Source organism: Cicer arietinum, chromosome 7 (genome assembly GCF_000331145.2).
Source record: "Cicer arietinum cultivar CDC Frontier isolate Library 1 chromosome 7, Cicar.CDCFrontier_v2.0, whole genome shotgun sequence".
Taxonomy (NCBI): domain Eukaryota; kingdom Viridiplantae; phylum Streptophyta; class Magnoliopsida; order Fabales; family Fabaceae; genus Cicer; species Cicer arietinum.
In genome coordinates this window covers 49,750,298-49,762,599 of record NC_021166.2, presented here as the reverse complement: position 1 = coordinate 49,762,599, position 12,302 = coordinate 49,750,298, and the positions used below count along the sequence as shown (strand labels likewise).

The window sequence follows — 12,302 nt, the reverse complement described above, 5'->3', positions numbered from 1 at the left end:
CGATGTCTCTAAATAAACCATTAGGTTATTCCTTCAAAGACAAAATTGAAGGACAAAAATCGACAATTTATTTTTATCAATTTTAAAAACACGTTGATTACCAAATTAATTCACTTAAGAATTAGATCATGGTAGAGGTTTTCTAGAAATTAAACAAAAGAAAAATATTAATTTATGCTAGGATAATAAATATTATCAGTGAATCAGTCATCTTAAGTGCATTTAATATACCACATTCAAGTTCACATTGAAAACAAAATTACCTTTGAGTAGTGTGAATATACAGTAATATTGTTTTTAAAAAAACATTCCACTCTCTAAAGGAGAAATCAAATAGTTCTGAAGCTTTCAGCTGCATCATCCCCTTTTATCATCATGTGAAGTCTTGAATTCAACAGCTATTCACAAATAATAATGATTAATTAATTAATTACTAATTTAAATCGCTGTCTTAGCTTGACTGACCCAAATAACATGCTTTCCTCGTGTGGCATGGCATTGTCAAACATTTGATATATTTTGGGTAAAATAAATGTCAACCCCGTAATAAGAAGACAAATAACTTTGTTGAATTGGTAAGGCATAGACCAAACATGATTTTCCTAGTAATTAGTAACAATATGTTGAAAGTCAAATAAGTCTATACCAAATCTATGGGTGCCCCCGCAAGCAATGCCATCGTAGACTAGGCGGGTACAAGAAGTGGAATATTTTGTAATTATAATAATAATTATTGACTTTGTAGATTTCTCAAAAAAAAATTGTTTTAGGGAACTGTTTTTTTTTTATAAAAAGAAAAAAAAACTTATATGTGTTTTTTCATTAAACTCTCAATATTTTAATATTAATTTGGATCCAATGAATTAAAATTAAGGTGTGTAACTCACTTAGATATTAAATTTATTTTCGCATTTTATTTTATTTTATTTATCAAGTTTTAATTATTTTTTATCACATTTATGATAATTTAAAGTTTTATTCAAAATATAGTGTGCATTTAATCAAAATATATATATAATGTGCATGACTTTTTTTTTTTGTAATTAACCTCTCTTTCTTATTCACAAGGGTGTTTACTTGGTACCGATAGGAAGGTGTTATGATAATTAATTGTAACTAAGAGGTTTCTATTTGGGATAATGTTATCAAAGTTGTTGGTTTACATCTAGAGTATCATTGGCAGTGACAGATCATTGCAAATATTGAAAGTGGTGCTCACTAGTCAGTATTAACTATAATATTATTATATTATAATTGAAGTTTATAAAAGTCTATCATTAATTTTATCAAATATTCAAAATAATATCAATACAAAAAAAAATAGATTATATAGAAGACATGTCATTTGCTTTTAAAAGACGCGAAATTATCAATAATTGAATTAAAATTAAAATGTTCAGTTATTTTATTTTTATTGTAAAACATGATATTGTTAATAAGAAATTCATCTTCCATTGATCTTATGATGCATTTTCTTGATTATCTTCATCAAGAATAAAGGGTTCAAGTTGAAATCTTAAATTAGTTTTCTCTCGCTTACTAAAATTCAGAGTATATAATTTGTTTACGATAGCAAATATATTATTCATATAAAATGCTTTGTAAATATATGAAATAACCAAACTATTTCTTAGACTTAATAGTTCTATTGTTTGAGCAAAATAACATGTGATTTGTGTAATTGTTGATCAATTGTAACACAAAATAGATTCACTTTAAAATGTTGACTTATTGTGATGTGATTCTTTTGATGGCGAGTGTACTATTTACACTTTATGTAAACATTACACAAACAGGGAAATCAATAGTATGTTTTTGTAGAAAGAACTCGACTATAACATTAATCTCATCCTCTATTAGTCGATCTCATTCTCTAATTTGAAAAGGAAAATAAAACCATAAACAATGGAGAATGATCAAACCATGAAACCAAACAAGTTTTTAAGTGGAAGATGTATGTGGAACAATAAAGTAAAGAAAAATCAACAATGTCATGCTATAATTTCAATCATTCAGTCTCGTTCAATAGTAGAAAAAGAGGAAAATAAGATTACAAACCTAAAATTGAAGATAAAGAACCTCTTAGAGAGGTTTAAGGGGTCACACTAACACCTGTCACAAGGAAATAAATGGCGTCGTTGTATGTAGGGACGGGAATAGGTTAGGTCGAGCTAGGTTTTACTAAGTTTGAGACTGACCTGCCAAAAAGTTCAAGGCCTAAGTCTGAGTCTGGAATTGATAGAAGTCTAGTATGGTCCGTTAGCCTACTTAAAAGCTCATTTCATTTTAACATTTTGAATAAGTAATCAAACATATCATTGAATAGATTAAAGAGTTAATATGTAAATAAAATTAAGTTCTATTTTGATATTTAACATCACATTTTGAAGAATATAACTTTATATACATACTACTTAAATTATATTTTATAATAATATATTTAAATATGTCAAAAAATAAATAAGGTTAATATGCGTAAATTACTGAAAGTTGAATATATATAACAAAAAAATTAAAATTTAATATAATAATTATAATAATAAACAAAATTATTTATATTTATTTAAATAAATCGACCTAATAGGTTTAAAAGGCATGCAAGCTGACTTTTTTAATTAAATAAGTTTTTTTTAAAGCATTGATGATATCTGATTAAAAAAAAGTATTACTTAGTCCGAATCCGAGGTAAGCTATCCTACTTCAGTATGACATATTATCATCCTTAGTTGTGTGCAACACTTTTAACCAAAAATGGAAATTTCAGCGGCATCACGGCAGGGCATGTTGGGGGCATTTTAATAATATATTGCTATTATTTATAAAAATTAATTAATTATCATAGGTATATCATGCTGTATGTGGACTCCAAAAAAATTTGCTCCTCATCATTGGGTGTCTATGTTTTACTTTATTTGTTACTTAAGTTGTGGGGTTACCTTCATTTGTACTTTATATATACTTTCCTTGCATGAACATCTAATTAATTTTAGAGTTACATATATTTTTAGTTTTTATAAAATTTAAATATTTTAATTTTAATTTTTATAAAATAAATATATAATTTTAAGTTTTTATAAAAATATTAAATAAACAGTTCTAATCCCCGCTAAAACGTAATATGTTTAATTCTCTTTCAACTTAAAACTTTTTAAATGAATTATTTCTAATATGTTTAGAATATTATAAAAAGTTCATCTACAAAAATTTAGAATTTTTTAACTTCAGATAAATTAAATATGAATTTATTAAATGTATATAAATAAAGATAAAAGTGACAAAAATGTGGATCTAGAAATCGAATTTTGAATTCATTTTTTATAACATTGTAAACATGTCTCAAAATATTTATTCAAAAATATATGTTAACTTAACAGTTGTGACTAAAATAGCATGTATGATAATTTCTAGAGATTAAAAATTATATTTTTATTTTATAGAGACTAAATATTAAATGTTGAAATTTTACAAAGACTTAAAACATATTTAATCCTTAATTTTATTTGGTTGTCTATTTTAAAATTTGATTTTTACATTGACCGGTATTAGTAATTAGTAATGTTAATAATGTTCGTATTTTTTGCTTAGGACGAGGATTGTCCATCGACCTCTTTATTTCACTCCTTATTTAGTTCTCTACCTCGACCACCAAACCAACATTATATCTTTAGTTGTTGCTTTAATTGATCCATTATGTCTTTGTAAAAAAAAATATTTATTTCATATCAAACTATTACCATTTAGATTATATATAGGTGAAATCTCATGTTTGAAAAGATATCCGTTTTTTATATTCGTAATCTTGTTTAATCATAAAATTAACCGAACAAACATCAATTAATTTTAAAGTTTGTATTTAGCAAATTGTCAAAAAGATTTGATCAATTATTATGTTATTGGAACAAGCGTCATATTAACATAATCACATGACAAAGTAATCCCGCAATTAAATCACCGACTTCAATATTACCCTTTTTTACCATTAAGATGTATGAATTAGATTTTGAGTTCAACATAGAAGTTGTATCACTTCTTCTCAACTTTCCAATACATCTTACACTACGCCAAAAATGACATTTAACAGCGCTCCTTTTACAACGCTTGCTAAACACAAGCGTTGTTGTAAATATATTTTAAAAATAACGGAGCTTTTTACAGCGTTTTTGTTGACAAGCGTTGTTGTAGGTCATATAACGTTTGCGCATAACGTTATAAGGCTTTTACAGCGCTTGTCAAAAAAGCGCTATAAAATGAAGCGCTTTCGCGTATCAGTTACAACGCTTTTTTCACAAGCGCTGTAAACACATGCGCTTTCAAATATTTGAACTACCTAATACAGCGCTTTTTTCACAAGCGTTGTAAAATACACGCGCTTTCATTGAATTTAACTACCTATTACAGCGCTTTTTTCACAAGCGCTGTAAACTACATCTTTCAAATAATTATATACGTTGGAAACCCTCATATCCTCTACATCTTTCAAATAATTATATACGTTGGGAACCCTAATATCCTCTACGTACTGTGCGGCCATCTACGTTGTCTCAGGTATTTTTTACACATGATATGTTATGTTTTGTTATATATATATTAAATCTACTAAAAATTGTTATATATATATTAAATCTCTTCTACACATGATCTGCTATGTTTTGAAATTGTCAAAAATTGTCAAAAACTCATACCACATGATCTGTTTTGTTTTGAAATTGTTAGTTGATATTGGTTTCTTTTTGAAACTTGTTGATATGTTTTGAAAGCTTATTATTTTTGTAACTGCATTTATATAGGTGGTATAATATGGATAGGAAATGGATTTCAGCCAATCGATTGTCAAAAGAGTATGAAATTGGAGTGAAGGAGTTTGTTGAGTTTGCAGTGAAGAATGCAAAAGATCCAAATAGAGTAGTTTGTCCTTGTTTAAAATGTTGTTTTGGAAAACGTGTTAGAGAAGATGAATTAGAAGGACATCTAGTATGTAATGGAATTGATCAAAGCTACACATGTTGGATAAGACATGGTGAGAAAAAAAAAGGAAACATTAATTTTGAGAATAGTTCTACATATGCTTCAACTGATTTCGATACAGATACATATGAGCCGGACCGAGTTGATGAGATTGCAAAAGCAGTTGAAGAAGATCTTCGAGATTGTCCTAAAATGTTTGAAAGTTTGTTGAGTGATGCAGAGAAAGAATTATATAATGGTTGTACTAAATTCACAAGACTGTCAGCGATATTAAAGTTGTACAACTTAAAAGCGAGTAATGGATGGTCTGATAAAAGCTTTACGGAATTATTAACACTCATAAAAGATATGTTGCCAGATGATAATGAACTTCCCAGTCGAACCTACGAGGCTAAACGGATTTTGTGTTCTATTGGAATGAGTTACGAAAGGATTCATGCGTGTCCTAACGATTGCATTTTATTTCGAAACGAATATGAACTACTTAAGGCGTGTCCGAAATGCAATGTCTCTCGATATAAGAAGAAAGAATCTACTCCAGCAAAAGTCGTGTGGTATTTTCCTATAATACCAAGATTTAGGCGCATGTATCGCAGTGAAGAAGATTCAAAACACTTGACATGGCATGCAGATGAAAGAATTAGAGATGGAATGTTTCGACACCCTGCAGATTCCCCACAATGGGCAAAAATTGATCACGAGTATCCTGAATTCGGGATAGAGTCAAGAAATCTAAGACTTGCACTTTCTACTGATGGAATGAATCCACATGGTCTTCAAAGCATCTCACATAGCACGTGGCCTGTGATTTTGGTAATATATAACCTACCTCCATGGTTATGTATGAAGCGTAAGTTTATGATGTTGTCTCTGTTAATTTCTGGACCCAAACAACCGGGGAATGATATCGACGTATACTTGACTCCTCTAATCGAAGATTTAAAAAGTATGTGGGAGACAGGTGTGGAAGTTTATGATGGGTATAGGAAATAGTGTTTCAATTTGAGGGCTATGTTGTTCGGCACAATTAATGATTTTCCAGCATATGGTAATTTATCAGGATATAGCATTAAAGGTCAGTGTGCATGTCCTATATGTGAAGAGAGTACAAATTGGATGCGGTTGAAACATTGTAAGAAGAATGTGTTTCTTGGACATCGTAGATTTTTACCTTATAGTCATCAGTATCGTGGGTGGAGAAATGCATTCAATGGAAAATCAGAGGAAGGTAAAGCTCCTTTAGCACCGACTGGATATCAAATACTTGAAAAAGTACAAGGTTTGACCAATAAATTTGGCAAACCTTTTGCGGGAGAGCTGGTGAAAACTGGGTGGAAGAAAAAGTCAATTTTCTTTGAATTGCCATATTGGAAGTCATTGTATGTAAGACATTTCCTCGATGTGATGCATATTGAAAAAAATGTATTTGATAGTGTTATTGGTACGTTACTCAATGTTCCAGGAAAGTCTAAAGATGGCGTCAACGCAAGATTGGACTTGGTCGATATGGGAATAAGAAATGAACTGGCTCCAGTAAAGAAAGGAAATCGCACATATCTACCTCCAGCCGCTCATACTCTATCTAGAAAGGAAAAAATTGTTTTATGTAAATTTCTACACGAAGTTAAAGTTCCAGAAGGATACTCTTCGAACATTAAAAATTTGGTTTGTATGAAAGACCTCAAGTTAAAAGGTTTGAAGACCCATGATTGTCATATTATAATGGAGGAAAAAGTTTCGACTAGCCTTAACTAGTTAATTTTTTTCTTCAGGGAAATTTGTAGTAAAGTGATCGACCCTCAGAAATTACCGACATTGTAGAGGGAAATTGTTGTTACTTTGTGTGAGCTTGAAATGTATTTCCCACCACCGTTTTTTGATATACTGGTTCACCTTACTGTTCATCTGGTTAAGGAGACACAACTTTGTGGGCCAGCTTATTTGAGATGGATGTATCCAATAGAACGATATATGAAAATATTAAAAGGGTACGTAAAAAGTAGAAGTCGACCAGAAGGTTGTATTGTTGAACGATACATTGTTGAAGAGGCTGCTGAATTTTGTACTGAATATCTGTCCAATGTTGAATCCATAGGGCTTCCCATGTCTCGTCATTCGGGAAGACTATCAGGAGAAGGGATAACTGGAAGGAGACTACTGACTATATCAAGGACAGAATGGGAGCAGGCACAATTGTATGTTCTGCACAATGATGATGAGGTTCAACCGTATGTTACAATACACATTGATCAGTTATCTCGTTTGAACATGAATAGGAATCAAAATTGGATAACTCGAGAGCACAATCGAAGTTTTGTAACATGGTTAAAAAATCACATAATGTCAAAATTTGATATAGACCCCGGATCAATTTCAAATAGATTGAGGTGGCTAGCAAATGGTCCGAGCTTACATGTCTTTTCTTACACTGGTTATGTTATTAACGGCTACACATTTTATACCAAAGAACAAGATGATCAGACCACTATGCAAAATAGTGGAGTCACTCTCGTAGCTGAAGCGATGCATGTCTCAAGTGCAAAAGACAAAAACCCAATATATGCAAATCTATCATATTTTGGGGTTATCGAGCGCATATGGGAGTTAGACTACACAATGTTTCGTGTTCCTATATTTGGTTGCAAGTGGGTCGATAATAATAATGGCGTTCGGATTGATGAGTCAGGATTCTTGCTTGTCGATTTTAATAGGGTGGGATACAAAGACGAGCCTTTTATTTTAGCGTCGCAAGCTCAACAAGTGTTTTATGTCACTGATCCTTCTGATGATAAATGGTTTGTTGTCCTATCGACCAATAAAATAAGTGATGATAACAATAATGATGAAGATGTTGGTAATGATCTTTTATTTGCAACATCACAACAACCACATGAAATTGATTCAACTGATGATGGTTTATATCTTAGAGATGATCATGATGAGGGAATTTGGATTAATCCATCGTTTCGTATTGTAAATGGACAAACAAATGTGAATGCCACCAGGAAAAGAAGAAGGGCATCTTAATGTATATGTTTAATTGTTTTATATAAGCCATGCATGTAATCTGAATTATTGTGATAAATATGCATGTAATTTGAATTGAGTGTTTTATACTAATATGGCAGAATTGAGTGTTTTATACTAATGTCACTTATATAATGTAAATTAAGTGCCAATTCGATTGGAATAAATGTCTGATCAGTTACAGTCATCCAAAATTGAACCCAAATAAAACCAACACAAAAATAACATACTAAGATCTTTTACAGCGCTTTTTATAAAAAGCGCTGTAAACGACCCTTTTGAAAATAAGTAAAAATAACATTTTACAGCGCTTATTTGAAAAAGCGCTGTAAACAGCTTTATTAATAATAATTATCAGACACCTAACACGACTATCTCTAACAGGATTTTCTTCAAACACCTTGTACGCATCATGGGAATCCCCAAAAACATCAGACTCAAACCCATTTTTCGCAACATGGCAATGAACCTGAATACCAAGTTTCGATTTAAGAAGGAAAGGGAATGTAAAGAGATAAAAAGGGTGTTGAGGTAGAGATTGAATTGTGAAAGAGTAAGCTTTGATGTTTGTGAAGAAGATGCATAAAAGGAGAAGAGTTTGGTGAAGAGGAAGGGATTTTGGTGGTGACCAGTTACTACTATGTGGGTTTTGCATGTTTAGCTTGTTTAAAAAATAACATAACAAAACACAAAAACAATAAGGCCTTTTACAGCGCTTGTTTAACAAAGCGCTGTAAAAGGCTTTAAAAAAAACCTTCATATAACATAATAAAACAAGGAGGACTATTACAGCGCTTTTGCAAATAAGCGCTGTAAAATACTGTTTTAAAAATAAAATAAAGAGACATTTTACAGCGCTTATTTGAACAAGCGCTGTAAACGGGTTTTATATATAACATAATAAAACAAGGAGGACTATTACAGCGCTTTTCCAAATAAGTGCTGTAAATTACTGTTTTAAAAATAAAATAAAGAGACATTTTACAGCGCTTATTTGAACAAGCGCTGTAAACGGGTTTTATATATAACATAATAAAACAAGGAGGACTATTACAGCGCTTTTCCAAATAAGTGCTGTAAATTACTGTTTTAAAAATAAAATAAAGAGACATTTTACAGCGCTTATTTGAACAAGCGCTGTAAACGGGTTTTATATATAACATAATAAAACAATGAGGCCTTTTACAGCGCTTATAGGGAAAAGCGTTGTAAAAGAGCCTTTTAAAAAAATTAAATAAGGACGCCTTTTACAGCGCTTTTCAAATAAGCGCTTTAAAAGGCCTAAGCCTTATAGAGCGCTTTGGAAACAAGCGCTGTAAAAGGGTTATAAAAAAGCGCCGTAAAAGGGTTACGTATATATAACAGTAACCGCTTCAGTTTCCTCTTCATTACGTAAACTTCACTATCATCTCAACTTTCATCGTTCTTCTCTTCTTTTGCAAACCCTATCATTCCGTCCATTACGAACCTTATTTCCACGATCATCTCCTTCATTTCGAACCTTATTTCCATCCAAGATCATCTCTCCCATTTCACACAATATATTTTCATTGAAATACGTAACCCTCATTACGTATTTCTTCAATACCGTATTTCTGTGAACCATATTTCTGTGAACTTTCTGCGCTCCCTCTTTTCTTCACATTTCATCTTTCTTCGAACCATTATTCAGGTATTGATGTTATAAATTTTTTGTAATCATTAAAATACATGTTGAGCTTGTTTATAATAATGCATGATGCATGTTGAGCTTGTTGATGTTATACTAAACTGCATGTTGAACTTGTTGTAGTTAAATGGATACAAACAAAGATATAGAAGTTCAAAATGAAGAAGTTGGCACCTCCAAGACTTATGAAAAAGAAGTCAAACGTGGTGCAACTATAATGCAAAAGGTGATTAAAGCAAGGAGTAGTGGGATTAAATTTGAGGTATACTATACTTTGTTTGCTGTGTGATTTTTATCTTTTTTTAGGGTTTAGGGCATGTACTTACTATATGAGTTTATTAGGTTGGCTGGAACGAGAGTGGTCAGCCAGTTGACCCCAACAGCTCCATGTTTGTAAGCTACATTGGGGCTGTTGTTCGTCAAAATGTCCCAATAACAATAGACAACTGGAGAGATAAGGCGTTGAAGGATGCCAAAGATATCATCTGGAATGACATTCAAGTAAATATTTTGATCTACTCTTTTGTCATTTATAATGTTTTTTCTGTAAAATACATTACTTATAATTGTTTTCATTGCAGACCACTTTTGTTCTTGATGAGGAACGAAAGTCATATGTTTTGAGAGTTGCTGGGAAAATCCATCGTGGATTTAGATCCCATCTCTCAAATTTCTATCTAAATTTTTTTTCTGTAAAATACTTTACTTATAATTTTTTTCATTGTAGACGACTTTTGTTCTTGATGAGGGACGAAAGTTTTAGATCCCATCTCTCAAATTTCTATCTAAAAGATAGAGAAGGAAACACAAGTGTTGAACCTCCAAAAGTATATCAACATTATATATCAAAGGATGAATGGAGAGCATTTGTTTCCAAACGTTCTGACCCCGCGTTTGTCGTAAGTGATTAATTTATTAGCATTTGTGTTTTATTATTCATATTCGTAGCGTATTTTAAATTTTTACACAATTGCTATTTTTTTTTATATAGAATATTAGTAAGGCAAAGCGCGAATGGGCAAGCAATCCAAAACACCCATACAAGAAATCACGTATGGGATATGCACGCCTTGATCAACAACTTGTAAGTAATTAAACATCACTTTTATATAATGAAGTAATTTGTATTATAAACTATAGTGTGTAACTAATTTGTATTATTTTGTTTATGATTTTAACGAATAGAGAAAAGACACCCAAGCCGATCAACCCTTGGGTCGTCATATCTTATGGAAGGAAGCGCGTGTTAACAAAGACGGAGTGGTTGATAATGAAAATGTCAAAAAAGTTGTAGAACTTTGTGTAAGTATATTATCACTTTAATATTTTTTAATATTGTATTTTAAAAATGCTATTGAACTTATCTTTTTAATGTTACATGTATTTTAGGAAATTATTGAACAAAGTTCTGAAAATCCGGAGGGCAACAAGGATACTTGCAGGGACATTCTTGGTAAAGTGTTTAATGTCCCTGAGTATTCCGGTCGAGTTAGAGGGAAAGGATTTGGCGTAACTCCCAAAAGCTTTTTTCCTCAAGAGAAGCGCCAAAAAGCTTCCAACGAAGAAGTATTAGAGAAGCTCAGAATCCTATCAGAGCAAGTGGCACTCTTGGAGAATACGAATAAAGACAAGCAACTTCTAGATCAGCTCCAACCTGAAATACAAATGGAGAGTGAAACTGCGAGTTGCAACGTCAGTTTGAAAAGTATTCCCGAGGTAATTAATTACTTACTTGCTTATGTAATTACTTATGTATTAAACAAACTTATATATTAACCGTACTTATGTTTTAACTATTGATTTAGGGTGTCACTACATGTGTCCTATACTTGTCCTCGCCTACTCAATGGAAGGTGGGAAAAGGAATATTGTACAATACTTTGGGAGAAGTATTGCACAATATTCTGATCCCCGCGGGCCATGTCAAAGTATCGCCTACTGTTGCTTTCGAACCAACTGCACCGTTGCCCATACCGGACAACGATGGAGATATGCAGTTCTTAAGCGACGCTATTGGTAGTTACGTGGCATGGCCAACAAACCTTGTTGCCCTCGAAAAAAAGATTCCCAGAGACAAATCAGTTACATCTCCCGAAAAGGTTTGTCACATTTATTGCCTAAGGTTTGTCATTTTTTCAGATTCAATAAACTAACATTTTACCTCATTTTTGTAGGTCCAAATAAATAAACCACCCCTACAGCCAAAAAAAGGCAGCAAACCTCAAAAATTGGAGGTTAATAGAGCTGCCAAATCACAAAGGCCGGAGGGTAATAAAGCTGCCAAACTTGCAGCAACAAAAAATCTGGATCGGGGAAAATCGGTCGCTGCTGCTGCTACTCCTAATAAAAGTCAGTCACGCCTTGGTAAATACGGGGTGTGTCTTGACATCCAAATAAAAAGGAACATGGGCAGCATCAATGATTCGCCCATCGTACACATGAATAAAGATATATTTGGAGATGGGTATGTTGAATACCTCAAAAAGGAGCACATATACGAACTTCTCGAACATAAGGAGCTCAGTGCTACTGTAATCAGCTTGTACATAAGGTAAAAAATACTTTTAATTGCATTTATTGGTAATTAATTAAATGTATTGGTAATTAATCTAGTTTAAAATGTTCATTGAAGGTTTTTGTA

The 12,302-nt window shown here is 31.9% G+C and overlaps 1 protein-coding gene across 1 annotated transcript in view; it reads left to right on the top strand.

The window, feature by feature from the left end:
- Positions 1 to 10,676: 10,676 nt before the first annotated feature.
- LOC140918847 (uncharacterized) overlaps positions 10,677 to 12,302 on the top strand; it is a 5,493-nt gene continuing 3,867 nt past the window's right edge. Inside the window, exons 1-3 of the mRNA XM_073363645.1 lie at positions 10,677 to 10,745; positions 10,847 to 10,963; positions 11,051 to 11,227. Of these exons, the coding sequence (XP_073219746.1) occupies positions 10,716 to 10,745; positions 10,847 to 10,963; positions 11,051 to 11,227 (324 nt within the window). The 5' untranslated portion in view covers positions 10,677 to 10,715. The remainder of the gene's footprint in view (positions 10,746 to 10,846; positions 10,964 to 11,050; positions 11,228 to 12,302) is intronic.